Here is a 19,190-nt window from a genome sequence, read left to right as displayed (position 1 = left end):
TTGAAGAGTTAAATGAACCTTGTTTGCTGCATTCATTTGATTAAAATGCTATGATTTGCAAATTAACAGTTGCAGATAGTGTAACTACTTCAAGTTATGTTAATTTTATTCTAACTTTAAGCAATATATACCTTTTAAAAGTGAAAGATTTTACAGGTATGAACGTCTACACTAATCAGGTTACCTGTCAGCATTTGGCCCTCCTCCAAAAGCAATTGAAAGCCAAAGGAATTCTGTTAAATTTAATAGGAGTTGTGTAGATTTACAACCCAAGAGAAACTAAACTATGTTCTTAGCATCAGTAAACTGGTAGATTTCCCCAGAGCTGGTAATCCCATGTGAGCAAGTTTAAAATGCCTAATTTATTTTTGTATGTATTTTCATATTTAACAGAATTAGAGTATCTTCATCATCATCATGGCTAGGCTTCGCAAACGAAGATTTGGGAAGGGCTCTAGCCACGTTTGTAGAGTATCTTACATGTAGATAAAACCTATGGAATATAGTTTATTCTATATCTTCATAAAACACCCACTTTTCCATATAATTTTTCCTTTTTTTTTCAAGTTAACTTGGAATACAAATGCAAGTTATCACGTAAGAATTTTGCAACAATACCTGGAGAACTTTATGCTTATAAACCACCAAATTAATTACGCTTGCCAGTAACTACAGCTCTACTATCTATCTCTATGCTGAGATAAAATTTAGATGATAATTTCAATAAACTTAATAATATATAATGCACAAGATTAATACATACTTGAAATGTATTTTTTTAATCAGTTTTACATTGTAATCATGGTTCTAAGTTGCCCACTGCCTTGCTTTTATATGAATATAAAATGAGCAAACTAATTACTGTTAGATCATAGTGATAATACCTTATACCCACTATAGTGGCCTCGCATTGCACCAGTAGGGGTTTAAATTGGATATTAGGAAAAATTTCTTCACCAAAACAGTGGTCCAGCAGTGGAACAGGCTGTCTAAGGAAGTGGTGGAGCCACCATACCTGAAAGTGTCCAAAAGACATGTAGATGGGGACATGGTTTAGCGGTGGACCTAGTGCTGGATTAACGGTTGTACTTAATCTTAGAGGTCTTTTCCAACCTAAGTGATTCCATGATTCTATATGGGTACAAAAATCTGTTCTAGGTGATGAGCAATGGAGAAATCTGCATATGAGAGCACAACATAAAGCAAATGAAAACTATGTTATAAGCATCTGTGCCTCCAGCTTAGAATACCCTGAATATTTAACATCACTGGTATCTACTCCCAGTCAAAAATCAAGTCCAGAACAAGAAACAGGACAAACCTTACTAAAATTATTTTAATGGTATTAAATAATATTTAATATTTTAAAACACTCTTTTTAGGCCTTGGGGTGCATGGAGTGTGGTGAGTCAACAGAAAACTAGCAAGAAAATAGAAACTTAATTCCTGAATGTATCCAGTTCTTCTGTACTACTCTTCCATGAGAATTGTGAAGCCTCTTTGGAGAGATGTTAGGTTTTGATTACAGGCTGTCATGGAAATGCTAATGCATGCACCAAGATAGCACTGCAGAATATCTGTTATCAGAAGAAAGGAGATGAAAGAGATGCCCAAGTTACATATCCCCATGTGACTCTGCAAATTAACCTCCTTACAAGTTCCTGTGGAGATACTGTTCTCAAGTATACTGCACCACAGTAAACACCATCTTCTGAATTTGGTGCTGTAGTAGGTGGTCTGAATAGTGCCCAAAGCTACAGAGATCTGTGGCACAGCTGGAAGAACAAAGTGTCTGATTTGGGAAATTAAAAAGCTCATTGTGGGGTTTGTTTAAATAAAAAGAAACTCTTTCAAAGAAGGCTTTCACTTTGAGGGAAAAGCCATGATATGATCCTATTATGGATCTGCAGATATCCTAGCCAGGACTGGAAACACTACAGAGATCCCATTTCCATGCTACTGCCTGCCAGGGTGGACCAGTTGCACTGCAAACCCCAGTTCATTGGCCCATCCTTACTCCAGACTCAGATGAACTCTTACCCAGAACAAGAAAACACATTAAAGACTTGGCATGTTCAGAAAAGAGGCAGAAATGAGGGGGGAAAAAAGAAGAACAAGACACAACCAATGTATTTTCCCTCCCGTAAAAGGGAAAAAAAAAAAAAAAGTAAAAGAAATAAAAGGCTTTCAACTTCGTCAACTGACAAGAAAATGTGAACCTCAGAAGCTCACTAAGCTGTAGCTTGTCTGGTTTCATACAGAACTGATATAAACATTCCTAAAATGATTCACTGACATCAGAAAATTAACAGGAGTGATGACAAACACAGGCATGATATATAAAGGTAGCCAAAAAATAGTAGCTAGGCTTCAGTCTGACTCATAGGAGGTAACCTCTGCTACACTGGACTATCCCTGTTTTAACTAATTAATCCCATAAGAAGCAAATTTCAGAGGAAAAAGAGTTACTATGTGGAGTTATTATTTTAAACACATTTCCCCCTCAAAGGCTTGGAGATTTACTAAAACATCTCTGTTTATTTTTCTGTTTCATGTTATTTTATAGATTGGATTTTGCTTAAAAGTTTTCCCTGTTAGAGACTTGGCCTTAAAGCTATCCTAATTTAACTGGCAGACATCAGCAGACATTATAACATCTCTGAATGTGGGGAAATCCTAACCAGGGAACATGATTTAAGTATCAAGGGTGTTTGGAAGATCAAGGCAAGACCACCATGTCTTCCGTACTCATTGCTTAAGCCAGAGCCCTCCCAGCTCTACAGCCAACTCCTTGCAAGCAGCCCAGCTGCAGAAACATATCCCAAACACTTTTCCTTTTCACTTTCCATTCCCATATACTCCTTGTTGTACAACCTCAAACACCTCCAGTCTAGCTAGTGGAAAAAACACACCACAACACTGCAGGATGCATCACTGGGCAGCTGCAGTTCCAAGAAGGATCATTCTGGTCATCTGGGGTCTAACTTGCTCTGTAACACAAACCACAAACCCACACCCACTAATTCCCGTGAGTCTGTAGTTCAGCATTTGCTACTTCAGTCCCTGCAGTCTCAGTTGTTAAATTTCTCTCAGTGTTCAAAATGATCTTTGTTTTCCTTAGGTCTGAATCTATGACCATTTGTTCCTTGATTTCACTCTTGCACCACAGGAAAACAGATATCTTTAATGTAACAAATACCTTAGAATTGTAAATAGAACAATACTTGTAAAATACATATAATGTTGCATAAAACACAAAAATCGTTGAATATATAACATGAAATTTCTTTTTTTGTTTTCTAGTACATCTGTAGTAGCCCAACTGCTATTCTACTGCTGTTATGGATACACTACAAAAATACAATTTGACAGACTAATCAGTATTTCTTTGCCTCTGCAGCTCAACCAAAGCAAAAAACTTGCTGCTGCCCTTTCACCCCAGCAGACACATTACACTTCACAGAATCACAGAACGCATGAGTTGGAAGAAACCCATAGGGATCATTGCGTCCAGCTCCCTATAACATAGTAAAATGTTTCAATCCTAGCAATATTCAGCCTATATAAATTACGGATTTCAAGCTGCTAGCTCAGGAAAGAAACCTTTCGAGATGCTCAGGATGCAAGCCTTCATCCCTGAACAATGCTCCTGCCCAAGCTGCCTCTCCATGTCCTCCAAAGGTATGTGGACATATTGCCAAGAAACACTGAGCTGAACAAGGAAACTGAATGGCACAAGAGATTCATTCTCTATCATCCCTGAGAAAAACTATTGGCCAACCCCAGACTCATGCTAACTGGTTCCCAGTGGTGTGAGGCACTAATGGAAAAACCATCAAAGGATCAATAGGTTTTCCAGTCAGATCACCAACACCCTAAGGAATCCTCTGTCTCTCCAAACTCCCCTGACAGCACATACAGTATTTTGCCAGGCTTAAGCAGACATCCCTACCCGTCAGATGGTCTTAATTTTAGGACAGCAAGAGGCAAGGGACTTCATTTCTTCTGATATTTTGTCCACGTATTAATAGTATTCATGTTAAAGGTTGTGTTTTTTTTTTATTTTGATATTTTCCTGCAGTTCCTAGACCTTTCTCTAACCTGACCTAGCAGCTAAACTAAAAGCACCGCCTCTCAATGGGAGAAAACATATTTCTTTGTTAAACTCAATAGATGCTTATTATATATTGTAAATTTAGTTTCATAGTATTAAAAAAACCAAACCAAAACAAACAAAAAAAACAAAACAAATAAAACAACAACAAAAAAACCCTGCTTATAAGAGGAATCTGCCACCTTCTTTTTAAAGTGTCTGCTGAAGGAGAATTTGGGATTTAGTGAACTCGAATGTAACAATTTCTGTGTTCCCGTCATCCAGGATTTTAAAGTTTAAATAAAAGTCAGGGTTTACATAGGGTTTTTATACAGACCCCAAAACTATTAATCCCCAAACCAAACAAAAAAGTCTAAGGAAGTACTAAAGACATCTGCGATATTAATCTATTCTATTTTTGTTTTACTTAAATTCTTCATCAAACAGCTGCTAGATAGTCTACTTCTACGAAGAGCAGACAAACTCTAGGGATTTCTTTAGTTTGCCAGCAAGATACTTCATAATTTCCCTAAATGCTCTGCAAATCATCTCACAAAGACAAGTTTTATAACTATTTGCACAAGATATTTAACAAATCTTATTAGAATGTCATCATGCTAGATTTTGTTTTTATTGTATTTATCTGACAGTATGAACTTAGCTCTTGATGTCCTTACATACTTTTTACTCAGGCAAACTTCCAACAACTTTTCCATTTTTTTATGAAGTATTTCAGAATTTGGCCCCTAGGCTTTTCCTGTTTTGGATAGTTTATTTCTTAAGTTTACAGTGCAGGACACATGTTTCTCCATCATGTCCTTGTGCAATACAAAATTTCTTACTTAAAGAAGCTTAGAGCTAAAACTTCACTTCTAGACTGTTAATATCTTCACTGATTTCAAATGAACCCTGGATTATACATGAATAAAGACAACTCTGGTCTACAAAACACTGTTTTTTTTCTTACAAAAGCAAATGTATTACTTGCAACATTGTTTATACTCATATATTATTTGCTAAGACTTTTCTGACAAGGAATCAAGTCCAAAAAACATAAATGTACAGATCAGGGCCACCAGCTTGTAATCCCATCGTGCCCAAATCCAGATACCAAATGGACTTAAACAGAGGTGCAGAGATAACAAGGAAAACTCAATCTACCCAAAAAAAAAAAAAAAAAATCAAACCAAACCAAGAACTTTAAAGGTAGAAAATCTATGAATAAGTAATAGTTCTCAGTCACTTACATACAGTATATAACTTGTAATGTACATTCAGAAATCTCTTCCAGGTAATTCTTCTACCTATTCTGAGATGAGTTTAAGAGTTTCTCTGCCCGAGATTCAGTAATAATTACTTTATGAAATTTTAACTTGGATACTAATCAGGCAAAGTATTCTTCCTCAATAATATATACCTGGATTTGAGTGGATCTGAATACCTGCATATGCAAACTTATCCTCTCCTAAAAACTCAGCTTTGACATGTTAAAAAATGCACATATACCATCCCCCTAACTTGGTACATGCCATAAGTCACATAGCAAGGATTTTATCATACATTTCTATGACAACAGAATTCAAGATCTTCTGGAGTTTTTCTTTTCTTCCTCATACAGAACTGTATGCGGAAGGAAAGGAAGAAAGATGTGGTACTACAAATCCTCCTGATGTGATCTGCTTCAAATTAACCATCTGCACAAAAAGATGGAGAACCAGAAAAACGACTAACTTCTTGGAATTTTTTTTTTTTACCAGACTCTTCCGGTTCTACTTCAGTGGGATTTAAAAGCAGATTTGTTATGCAGCACTGAAGTAGGGGAGGTCGGAGTACATTGTAACACAGGATAAAATTTCTACTTTCAAAAAATATTTCAAACCTCTTGTTGCAGGTAGTTGATCATTGCTTACCTGTTGCCAGAACTGGGATCTAGACACTGAATGAAGATCCAACACTCTTTGGAGGATCCGAAGACACAGTCACTGGAGTCTCAAGACTGAGATCTTTGCTGTGGCTTCTTTATTTTTATTTTTTGCTTTATATGTGCAACTTCCAAGCCATCTGCCTGTTCTAACTCTATATCATGAAGCTACTAATCAGCTGGCATGCAAAGTACATCTTATACAGACACAAAGCTCAACAAGTGTTTATGCAAGTTACCTGTGTCTAAGTATCAATAGGAGTAACTTGAGATATGTGTCAATTAAAAAAAAAAGTCTTTAAAGGAAACTTCAGAATATTCAGATTTCAGGTCCAAGGGGAAACAAGGGCATGACAGCAGCTAGCGACACCTAAAACCATCAAAACTTTGGAATAACAGATTATTGATCCAGCATTTACAGGTTGCTGTCGCAAAGCAAAAGTTTCACCAAACCTCAGATCTTAGCCATCTCCAAATTTAGAAGAATTCACCTCTTAGTTTTGTCTTTATTTCAATGTCTGTTACAGTCTAAGTCCTACATGAGGTGATGTAATTGTTTCCTACCTTCCTTTGCCACAAAAAAATCAACACTACTGAAATAACAAGGTCACCAAGCTTTATGAGCTGCTGGGAGTAGACAGCAGTCTACTCTAAACTGCAACTTGTGAAAGTTTGTGCATTGACTCTGTAGTAGATTCAGCAGAGGCTGCACAAGAGAACCCAGGACATCCTCTGAAGCACTTAATATCTGCAAAACACAAGGCTATTTCCAGGAGGCTTCCAATCACTGCATGCTAATGCAAGAAATTCCAAAAACACAGCAGAAAAAGTGACTCCTGTTGTAAGACACTAATATATATTCTAAATAGAAATCTACTTCTGAAGCTACTCATTGGCCAAAAAAAAAAAAAAAAAAAAAAAAAAAAAGAAAGAGAGGGAACTCAATACCAGGGGAAAATGTAAGATGGAGAAAAACTCAATGCTACTGTAAACTGCAAGCCTTAGTCTCTTCTTGTTCATAGAGGTTAAAATGAAGAGCAACCAGAATGGAGTCAAAAACTTTATAAAATGTAAAAAAAAAAAAAAGGGAAGAATAAACTAACTTTTTTCTTAGTTTTGGTAAGAGGGACCATCCTAACTACTGGAAATTCTTATTATTCATAATATTTGCTTTCTTTTTCAAGGTCTTTAAAGATTGTCTAAAAAAAATTACATCTAAACTGTGTTCCATAGCAGATGAGTTCCACACTTTCTTCCAGAAAAGTGTAAAGAAATGTCAATCTCGGGAAACAGAGCACTAGAGAGATTTCTGATGTTTCTTTGGATGGTCTGATCTCCAGACTATATCTTTTGGTTGCTTTGAAAGACATCTCCTCAAAAGTGTTCATCAAGTGGAAACACACAAAAATAATTTGTCCATTTACAAAAACTCAACTGTTTATATACAGAAAGTATTTCTCTCAACTATAGATGAAAACACTTTCAAGCTGACTGTGTTCTGCTCAGATTCAACTGTAAGATGCAATAGTGTCCTATCTAAAACAAGTAAACTGGACATGAGGGCATACAGGACTGTAAATGTTACTCACGCTGTCTTACACAGCACAGTAACAGCTGTGTACAGTGTACAGCTGTGTATAGAAATCGGTAAAAAAAGCATCATAAAACATGATAAAAAGAAAACTTTTTGTTAAAGTGAAATCAAAGACAGTGGAGCAATGAAGACACTGTCAAGTGAGTAACCCACTATGCACTACCTAGAATTGTCCAGCAGGTCACCTACAGGAATCTCAGATGTTAGACCATCTCTTCATTAGCTTTCTCACGCTTTCCAACAGGTGACAAAGACCAGCAGTCATACTAGTAAGTACAAAGTCACTAGTGAGTAAAGACCAGCAGAAGCACACTTCAAAACTGAAGTTAAAAAAAAGCCAGCTTCCACACTGATCGTGAGAGAAAACTGAGATCTCTAAGTGTCTGAACTTCAGAATGTACAAGGGACACTACCAAAGGGTTGAGGGAGGTTATTCTTCTTTAGTCAGAACTGGTGAAACCACGCTTTGAGACCCATGTCCGGTACTGGTTTCCTCACTACAAGAGATGTGAACATAGTGGATAGCATCCAATCAAGAAGACGATGAAGGGACTGGAACATGTCTCCTATGAGGATAGACTCAGAGAGCTGAGACTGTTCAGACTGGAGAACAGAAGGCTCAAGGGGATCTTATCAAAGTATATAAATACCTGAAGGAAGGGTGCAAAGAGAATAAAGTCTCCTAATGTGCCCTTGGTCACAATTAAGAGCTCCCTCTGGCTCCAAGTGAAATGTGGGAGCTTTGCCAGAATGCAACTGGAGTGGGTTCAGGGCCTTTACACAGCCTCCCTGTGTGTTCCTCCACCCTGGTGTTATGTAAGAAACTGAGCTAAATTGTAAATATTACACAACCTTGAAAAGGGAAGGGACTAGTAAAATATTTGCATGACTCTTTCACAGTGACTCACCCCTTCATTTACACTTTTGCTTATCATCCTCACTTAAAAGTATAAAGATATGCCTGAACTGGTCTTTTCTGCTTGAACTTTTTGTCTTTCAAACATGCTCCAGACACAGTGAGATATTTCATCAGCATAAAAAGGACATCACATAGTGCCTAGGGACAGACATTTTAGCATGGACTGTTGCAATAGGACATGGGGTAATGGTTTTAAAATAAAAGAGGGGAGATTTAGACCAGAGATAAGGAAGAAATGTTGCCCAGAAAAGTGGTAGTGGTAGATGTCCCATCCCTGAAAACATTCAAAGGCCAAGTTGGATGGGGCTCTGAGCAACCTGATCTAGTTGAAGATGTCCCTGCTTATTGCAGAGGGGATTGGACTAGATGGTCTTTAAAGGTCCTTTCCAACCCAAAGTATTCTATGATTCTAAGCAGGACAACAGTGCCAGGAAGAACACCACAGTCTTCCCCCAACTGTGCTACAGTCATTCCTGCACTGCACTTCCAGTACCCAAAGCCTCACACACCCCTCATGCTGTTCTTGCTGTGGATCAAAGTCCCATACTCCTAAACCAAGGTAGAAAAATTATCCAGGGATTATCATTATCCAACAAAAGAAGCAGCAGTAGTGTTCCAGCTTGATTGGTAACTACAAGTAGGTCAGATGGGAGTAGAAAAACAACTGAGTTAAGCTTTTGCCTACACATTCTATAAGCATTAAAGCCTTTGAAAAACTCAGGCTATGCAAGTGCCATTAATGATTCACCAAGCTATACAGAGGCAGCTTCCCTTAAGTGAGATTAATTCCCAGATTTACAGCACAAAATTTACCCTGGGTGAAATTTTGTGGGGGTTCTCCTGTGATTCCTGGCTCAGCATATAGATAAATAAGTTAACAAAACAAAATAAAACACCCTACAAACCCAAAGAACTGGACCTGGTTGTGCCCTCTGATTTTTGGGTAGCAGTAAAACCTCCCGGTTTTTCCACAGCACTAGGTATAACTCAGTGGGGACAAAGTATCAGTTATCAGTCCAAAGAAAAGAATCAAACATGAATGTTTATCTCAATGATCTTTTTGAAGAAGAATATCCAATTCAGGCAATCTGAAAGCCTTTATTCCCCTTGGAAGGAAAAGGCTGCCACTAATATTCTCTTCTAAAAACTCTGCTTTTGTAACAACACAGTCAGTCAGTTCAGTAGCACATCCCAGGTCTCTGTACTGTGTACTCCTGAAGAACTTCAGGTACATTTATATAAAATATCATTTTATTTCTATCTCCAGAGGCCCCAGTTCCCATTCTGGACCAACTGAGCAGAGTAAGTAATAATCTAAATGTTGTATGACTTTATTGGTGTATCATAATACAAAAATACATCAGGAAATAATTTTAGAAACTTCCTTTTTAAACTTGATGTTTACCTAATTTTGGAAAAGGCAGTCACAGAAAGAGCTTCTCATTGAAGAGGAAAGATGACAAAGTTCATTACAATTTGTGCTCATTCTTCATTAAGGTCTACAAATACGCCTAAAACTTCTTTTATGAAACAATTATCGACATCACATGGATTTTATTCATTTATTTATTACTGGTTTTCACTTATAGAAGACTTCAAAAAAAGTTCCTATTATCACTTTCTCAACAATGGAGAAAATTAAATATGTATCAAGTACTGTCATACATAATAATCATGCCATTTCACATTCATTAGTACCCTCATAAATGAAACATAAGCTCTTCTAGAGAGAATTTTCACCTTGAAAGAAATAAAAAAGACCATTTGCTTACCAAATACAAATAAAAGGGAAAGTACAGAAAAGAACAGTATTTCTTACCATTGTAAGGGTGAATGGATGGCTTTCCAGGGCAGACACTCTTGGACAGTGTAGAATGACATACTGAAATAAAATAACAGAAAAGATACTTTCAGAACATTCAGTGATGGGCTAGTGTTTATAAATCGACAGTCATCCCTATAGACAACGCTACAGGAAAACAGTGCTTTTTTAGGGGCACATTAACTCACCTGACCAGGCCTTGCTTCAAAGTCATCTTTCATCATCCTTACTTCAAGGACATTGGAGGGATGGCTTATTACTGAAGTTATTGTGACTGGTTTATTGCTGCGGATGTAGCGGTACAGCCTTTCCACACAGTACAAGCACAGGGGTCCAGAAATCCAAAACCAGGTCTATGGGAGAACAAAAATAGGCCACCTCAAGGACTTTTAACTACATGAGTACTTGCAGGACCTCATTTCACATCTAGCCTTCAAATCTCTCTACATGCAAAAATTCAAGTATGTTCTGAAGCCTTAATCAGTCTAACCAGTAGCATCATCCACAAGTACAAGGAATAAAACTTATCAAGAATAAAATGCTAATGACCTCAATTGCTACCACGTTATTCTGGTTTTATGTAGTTAGATTGCAACTGGTTTCAGCAGCCAAAGACACAATACATACGTGGTTTCAAAATGTAACAGACCAGAGTACTGTATAATCGTTTAACCTTTAAGGAAAAACACTGTTTGTCTTGTAATATTACTTGACTATTATCTTACAATAATCTCAGGTTCAAGTAAAAACCAAAGAAAGATTCATTCTTGTTCCATAGAATTTATGTTTATATTAAACTAGCGTAAAATCATAGATAACAGAGAGGAATGGGCACTTCTGAATCACAAGTCATTTGCCCTCATGGAATATATGTATGATAGACAGAAGATGTCCTGGAAATGCCCATTTCTCTGCAGTGATTATTCAGGGAGCCCAGGGAGCCCTGGGTGACTACTCCAGATGGAAACATTTGCAGCTGCTCAGCTAAATCTCATCCTAAGAGTCAATTACCAATAGCTTATGGCAGACTTAACTACTAATTCTACATCTGCTCAGTCACTCAAGCTATGGCATTGAAGTGCCCTTGATCCTCACCCATCTTTCTTTCCCAATTTTTGAAGTTACATATCAACCTCTCTTGAAACTAGCGGAGATTAATTAATTTCCACAAAAAAGCCTTAAAAGTTTCAGTAGCTCACAGAAGCTTTTTTTTTTTTTTAATCTTGATATCACAATACTTCCAAACCCAAAAAAGCCCTAAATAGTGTTACAAAGCTGCCAGGAGAACACTGAGTGGCCATTTCTTTCCATGACTCTTCTCCCATAATTGGCTCTAAAGCAGGCATCTTAAGTCCCTAAGACTCTTTACTGTCCTCTGGGTCATATGGAGCCAGCTATACACTGATGCTTGTAATTCAGGAGTATCACCACAACAAAATACCAATCCAAAGAACTTTGTTGGAGGAATTCAATGTAGAATTAACTGTTTCTTATTATGACTTCATGCTCCATAGAAAAATGGGTTCCCACTACAGCTTGTAAGGGACACACGTGTTCAAGAGAAAACAAGGATAATAACAAAGAGAAACTCCTGTGAGGTCTGTTATGGGACCATCTTGAATGGTGGGCCTTGGACTTGTGAACTCCATATTCGCAAGCTTCCTCAGGCTACTTACCAATACAGCCCAACTCATCTTTTCTCAAAAGAAAAGAGAAAATTTGGATGAAGAAAAAGCTGCTTCCACAAAACATAAAGAAACAAAATGAAAATGGAAAACAGAAAAAGAAAAGGCTTTTCTATCCCTGCTATCATCATACTCATTTACCCATGCCATACCTAAAACAAGCCTTTCTGCAAACAACAGGTCATAAAAGCCAAACCACAACCAACTGCAAACCAGAAATGAGTATTAGGACTTGCATCTGCATGGTAAAAAAAGAGAACAAATGGAGCTTGATTATTTCAACTAACTACTGTCACACAATGCTTACAAAGGGACCTTAAGAAATGTTATATAAATGTTTGCTCTGAAGTGCTACGCTGTAATTTAAAGTCACATTTATAGCATGACCAATACTTCTCTTATCATGTTGTACAAAAAATATTACAGCTGACCTCTTGACATTTTTCCACCCTCCCTATTCTATGCATCACGTTGTAATGCAGCTCAGGGTTTAATACAGATTGATTTTTCCACACCAAATCTTTGAATGCCTCAAAAGGTTTTAATAATATTTTCCATTATTAAAACATGTGGTCTGGAAAAGCAATAATTAGTGGTTATGGCTGACTGAAAGACTTGGCAAGGCTTATAATACCTGAAATGTCGGATCATACAGACCTCTGGGAAGTGTGACTGGAACTTGGGTTCCTCGGAACAAATTCTCATAAAGTGATTTTGTACAAAGGGTTCTGGTACTGGGAAGTCTTCTGGGAAAGGCTCAGTAGCATAGTCAGGAAACAGCTCTTCAAAAGCCTTTGGCACAGTCAGATTCTGTCGGAGCGTTTTGTTAGGATTAAAGCAACCAGGAGGGTGTTCCTCTAAGTTCGTCTGGTACTTGAGCACTCCCCTACATGAAAGTAAGAATAATAAAGACACTGAAGTAAGAAACAAACCACTTATCTTAATTCAGAGAGGGCTTTCGAGAGTAGTCAAAAGCCTCATCTTCTGTTAGAATTTTTATTCCATTTGTTTGCAGGACTTTCAATGAGATTGAAGATTTGCAACAATAGAGCCTCCTGTCACTAGAGGCAAGGTTTAACTTTTCCAGCTCGCTTGGCACTCCCACACTGAACAGCCTCAAGCTTATTGCTGCTTGAAAGAGGGAAAACATTGTGGGAACTTTGCAAAAAAAGTAAGTAATCACATTTCCAATTCAATCTCACACTGGCAGGCTGTTTTCACTCATCCTCCCTACAGTCAGCAAGCCCTGTTTTTAAGGGAGTCTTGTAGCAGAAGGGGCCTAAGTTGCCAAATTATAAATGGCAGGAATGTTCCTACTACTTGGTGTTTATCAGGTTTGCACACAATTCTATAGTTTCCTCCTTTGGATATAATCTTGTCAGATAAAAGGAAAAAAGAAAGTCCTGCATGATAGCCAAGGAACCTTCCTTGCAAATTGTTTTGTGGTTTTGATGGTTTTGTTTTTGTTTTTTTTTTTAAGCTAAGCTAAATTTGTAGTAAAACAAAGTAAGAACTTTGCAGCTGCAGCTAGAAACTGAAGAAAGAATTGGAAACCTGAGACACTCTGGGATATCCCAGCACATGAATGAATCATTGGAAACAGGGAAGAAAAGATAACAGTAGTAGTAAAATTCCTCAGAAGCACTACTTGTCTCTGAATCTGTATTTGATGACAGTAAATCCACAAGCAGGAATATTTAAAAAAAAAAACAAAAAACAACAACAACAACAACAAAAAGAAAAAAATAAAAGAAAAACCAACCATCAGCCAAATGAAAGGCTGAATGACACCTCTATAGGATGGTGCTGGGTGGAAATGAGGCATATTGAGGCAATGTCTGGTGAGACATGCCCGCTGAGCACTAGACCATGTTGTGAAGGCTCATCTTAAGTATGCAATCAAACATAAGGACATAGACTCCCTCCTCCTCTCCTTAACACACAGCAGCAGTAGAAATAGAATTTCGTTCACAAGAAGAGAGAGAACTAGGACATCTGCAATACTCCCAACTTAAGTGGGCTCTGACAAGCTACTGGCAATCTTCCCTACAAAAATGCAATCCTGACAGCCAGTAACAAGCTTCCCACATGGTCCAGTGAACAATGTCAGCTTGGACGTTAAACCCCCTCACTCTAAATGCCACATCTGACCCTGGGAGAATCATTTGGGAAGTGTCCTTGCACCTACACCCATGCTTCTGCCTGCATTTACTGCTTGATCATGCCTATCGCTTGCATCTGCCATCACTGCTGGTCATCACATATTTGCAAAGTGGCAGATACCACTGGCATTACGTTAGTTCCTTGCTTCATAAATATTATAGTGCCTCATGGATTCAGCTAGAAGTCAAAGCCCATGCAATATTTTTCCAGTCAACCTTGTGTGCAAGCCTGTCAGCAGCTCCCACAGCTTCTCTGTTCTCAGAACATCCAAAAGAGGATTTCCTTGAGACATGAATAGCTGTAAACATGAGAATACCTTCCAGTGATCTCTAGTTTGGTCAAACTATTACAAACATGCTGAGTGGCAAACAGTGATGACAAAGCTGTTTGTTAACAGCAGCTGCAACTACTCCCATTTCTGAAGTTATTAAGGAAAGTCAAGTCTTACACACCCAAGATCACTTCCCAGAAAGGTTGAGTTCTGCACAATTCTTAAGAAATCCAAGATATATCCTCATGTATTTATTAGATGCAACACTTGAATATATAAAAACTCAGTATGGATGTCAAGAAGTAGGAGATAGACACCTTTAGCAAACAAAAATGGGTGAGACAAAATGAGAAAGTAATGTAAAAGTGTGCTACAGGCTGACCAGCACAGTATGGAGAATCTGCAAGACTCTCAAGCTCTGCTCCAATTTTCCATGCCCAAAACAGAGACAAAATTCACTTCTGGCTAGAGCTGGAAAATAGAAATATCACTATTTCTTAAGATTTTAAAGTTTATAAACTAGACATCAATGATTCCAAATGTTTTTATAGGGAATTGCACTGCTCCTATCTCCTCATCCATCTTCTGCTGCTTAGCTCAAGGTAAGTTGCTTGAGGGGTCTGCTAAAGGTCAGTGTGTGGGTGGACTCATAAGAATTTTCACCCCTTTGGAAGAAAAATCTTTGAATAACTCTAGTGAGAGCACAAAGGCCTTATTCTCAGCCTCTATAGACCACAGTAATACCACAGTAACATCAAATTTGGATCAGCTGGGAACCTGGCTCCAAAGATTTTGTATGTTTTATAGCTCCTTACACTGGTACTAGAAACATCAAGCATCTGTTTTACATAAACTAATTTTTGTTGCTGCTACTACTGACCTAAAATATAGATGAATGATTGTAGATATGCACCAAGTCTTAAGCCACTAAAACCTTTCAAAGTCATATTGCAAGAAGTATCCACAACAGTTTAAACAAGACAAGAATCCAGCAATATTGTGGAAATACAGGCAAAACCTCACTCAAACTGTCTGCACAGTTCAGCCACAGAAGATGCCTTGTTCTGTAGAGTAACTGGCCACAAGTCCACAGCTCTCCAAGACATGCCACACAGGAGTAATTTGGGTGCAGATATCTAAGTTTCCTTCATTCTTAGAAGAGATGATCAAATTATTTAGGTTGGAAAAGACCTTTAAGATAATTGAGTCCAACCATTAACCCAGCACTGCTGTGTTCACCACTAAACCATGTCCCTAAGCACCACATCTACAAGTCTTTTAAATACCTCCAGGAGTAGTGACTCCACTACTTCCCTGAGCAGCCTGTTTTAAAGCATCTTCTTTTGGTGAAGAAAGTTTTCCTAATATCCAATCTAAATCAGCCCTCATACAACTTGTGGCCACTTTCTCTTGATCTTACTGCTATCACTAATAGAGCCTATAAATCAATCCAGGTCACTTGAATCTTTGTAACAGCAAGTTAGTTGAAGTATCCTTCGGGCTTCATTGACTGTATTTATCAGAACTCATTAAACCATAATGGGAGAAAGACACTTAGAAAACATGGGGAGACCTACATTTAGGCATCTGAAACGAACTGACTCCCACTCTCCATGACTCATTCCCCTCCCATTTTTAACTGACACTCAGTTCTTTTAGATTTGCACTGAATGCCTCTGTAATTCAGTACTAAGGAGGCTGTGTACCAGAAGATGTCTGTTCAACGTTTGGTGTATTACTACAGTCTTGGTTTGCAAACTTGGTAAATGGAACATGGTTAGGAATACAGTGGGCAAAGGATAATGCAGTGAAGGAGATTAATTAAATGGGACATGAAAAATATCCCAAAGGCAATAACTGGAACAGATTACCTAGGGAGATTAGAGGATCCCAGTCACCAGATGTTCTAAAGAAGTTAGAAAAACACCTGTCAAGAATAATTTAGAAAAAGTCCATCCTGCCCCAGGATGAGGAGAACACATTATATCCGTCTTCCCCCAGCTATGAAAAGAGCTATGCCCCAGAAAAAAGAAACAGAAAAGCCCCCAAACAAACAGAAACAAACAAAAAACAAAACACACACACACAAACACACACAAAAACAAAAACAAACAAAAAAAAAACAACCCACAAGCAAAAAAAAAAAAAAAAAAACAAACAACCAAACTCACAGAATACAGGAATTGTGTCCAGGAGTTTCAATTGTTTTGAACTCATTATTTCAATTCACCAGATCTCAGGCTGCATGTTTCTGTTCAACAACATATTCCTCCCATGACTTTGCTAGGCCTAGTTACCTTTCCACGTTTACTTTAAGCAGCGGTGCTCAGTGTCACACAGTAAAGCACTCTGTGTTTCAGTAGATATTTGATGACATGGAGAAATACACCTCATTCAAATACACCTTCCCTTCTTTATACCAATCTCTGCATCTACATCCACAGAGGAAATATCACGGACATTAATGGCCCAGATTTTCACAGAATCATAGAATAGTTAGGGTTGGAAAGGACCTCTAAGGGTCATCTAGTTCAATCCCAACCCATGCAGACATAAGTCGTAACTTGTGGAAACTGCTTTAACTCGCAATAGAGAGGGGTTTTTTTGTGCCTGATACAGTCCTGACCTTCAGCACATTAACACTGGTCTGATGTTTGTGAAAACAAGAAGAAAAACTTGCAAATGTTGTATCACACCAGTGAGAAAGAGGTAATTAGGGAGAAGTCATTCCTTCCCTCTCCTTAGGAGTCAAAATGAAAGGTAGAGAGGAAAATGCAAGAGATGAGCAACTTTACTTCACATTCTTCTCTCACTAAACAGGTAGGAGGGGGCAGAGAAAGAAACTATGTTCTCTTGATTTCTCACTAGACACTGGTAAAATGGACAAGGAATAATATTGAAAGTGAAGAAATTTGTTCTAGTTGGCTGTAGCACATACAATACTTCAAGTTACAATCTGATATTTATTTAAACAAACATCTGTTGAAAAACCATATAAGACAGCAAAGTTGGCACAAAGTTGGCCCGCTGTGCACAAGCAAGCTCAGGAAAGGCAGCAATCAAGAAAACTGCTCTTTCTGGTTGTGCTTCAGGAAAAGGGACAGTGTTTGCCATTTACTTACCCAGAAACGTGCAGCATCAGCAGCATATAGAAGACAAAGAAAAGGTTGTGTGTATACCAGAAGATGTCATAGTTTGAAACCCTGAAAAGAATAAACCACGGTTCAATGCTGTTTCAACTTAGATGGAATCACTGCAAATTAAAAACAGACCTGTGCACACAGGACATCATTATATGCTACATAGTCATGTAGAAGAGTCAAAGCCCAGCATGTTTTCCTACAGGCACACCGTACTTGCACGCAATTAAGTGTTGAGAAGAACAAGTGACTGGCACAGAAGTAACAAGCTGACAAAGAGAGATAGGGATGTAGAAGTACAAAGACAGCTGAAGAACTCTTCTGAAATTAGGAGACTTCACTGCTTTCATAGGTCCTAGTTAGTATCTATGAGACTCTCATAGCTAGAATAGTTCCTCCATCTGCAGTTTCAAAACTCAACCCCTTTATAGTGAGCATCACCTTGCATTCTGCCTGCCCCAATACAATTTAATGTTTCACTAAGGTTACAACACATAAACAGGTAGCATGGACAGCAGCAAAAGGGCTAGTGGGAAGGGTAAAAAACTTGTGAGGGTATAGAGTGTAAGGAGATACAGGAGGAACAGGAACTAGAGCAAGAATGCAACAAGAGCACAGGTAGGATAATTTTCAGGACAGGAAGCCACATACAGTATGGCTCTAGGGCTGATGGTCTTGGGAGGGACAAGAAGAACATTACACTGTGAGAGCAGGAGAGGTGAAGGGAAAAGAACACTTCCTTTCATCAGTAATTTGTTAGGCAAAATGAAAAGAACCAAGACCAAAGAAAATATCCACCCAGAACTGTTTTCTGTTAAGCTTGTTTGATTTTTGCTTGAGTAAAATAGTTACCAACAAACAACAACAACCAAATGGTTAAGAAAATACACTACTTCACAGCACACAAACACACCTTTCACACTACACAGCATGGTAGGAGAATCCCTTCCAAAACCAAAACCTACTCCCATTCATAAGCCAAACCAATTATTAAATAAAAAAACAACTTTAACACTGAGAACATGATTTGAGAAGCTATTCCTTTGGCACAGTTAAATTATTTTTTTTTCAGAATTTTTCCTCTCCTATGGTCTTCTAGATAACCAGCTAACTGCCCTTGCTTCAATACAATTGACACATATATTGCATCTGTCTGTCAATACAGGACTTATTTGTTTTCTTTTTCAAGAAAAAAAATAATTTTGATAATCTGAGGGCTACCAAAATAAAATCCAAGCAAGTGAAGAAACAAAGAATGAAGTAAAGGAGGAAGAAAGGAAGCAAAGTAAGGTACCTAGCAACAGCAAGGGGCTCTGAAACCTCCCTTCCACCCTGACATCCTTCCCCCAGTCAGCACTATGTTAACACTTTTTCCTCCTTGAAGCCGCTCAAACCATTTCTAACTCCTCATACCCTGGTAGGCATTTCCATGCAGTCACTCATCATATCTCTTAAGACGTTATGGGAGTCAACATCAGTAAGATGAAAATAAATGATGGTATAGGGAGTGGAAACACAACTGGAAGGCACAAAGAGCAAAATTTACCCTCAGTCCTGAAACAGGTCATAGAATCCTAGAATG

The 19,190-nt window shown here is 38.1% G+C and overlaps 1 protein-coding gene across 1 annotated transcript in view; it reads right to left on the bottom strand.

The window, feature by feature from the left end:
• The window catches only part of NOX4 (NADPH oxidase 4), a 101,652-nt gene that overhangs the window by 62,507 nt on the left and 19,955 nt on the right, over positions 1-19,190 (bottom strand). Inside the window, exons 8-11 of the mRNA XM_027744606.2 lie at positions 17,591-17,671; positions 12,692-12,920; positions 10,538-10,702; positions 10,347-10,409 (exon numbers count right to left, since the gene is read on the bottom strand). Of these exons, the coding sequence (XP_027600407.1) occupies positions 10,347-10,409; positions 10,538-10,702; positions 12,692-12,920; positions 17,591-17,671 (538 nt within the window). The remainder of the gene's footprint in view (positions 1-10,346; positions 10,410-10,537; positions 10,703-12,691; positions 12,921-17,590; positions 17,672-19,190) is intronic.

This window comes from Pipra filicauda, unplaced genomic scaffold (genome assembly GCF_003945595.2).
Source record: "Pipra filicauda isolate LSUMZ 115617 unplaced genomic scaffold, ASM394559v2 scaffold141_size4267151_pilon, whole genome shotgun sequence".
Taxonomy (NCBI): Eukaryota; Metazoa; Chordata; class Aves; order Passeriformes; family Pipridae; genus Pipra; species Pipra filicauda.
This window is presented reverse-complemented; position numbering and strand designations above follow the sequence as displayed.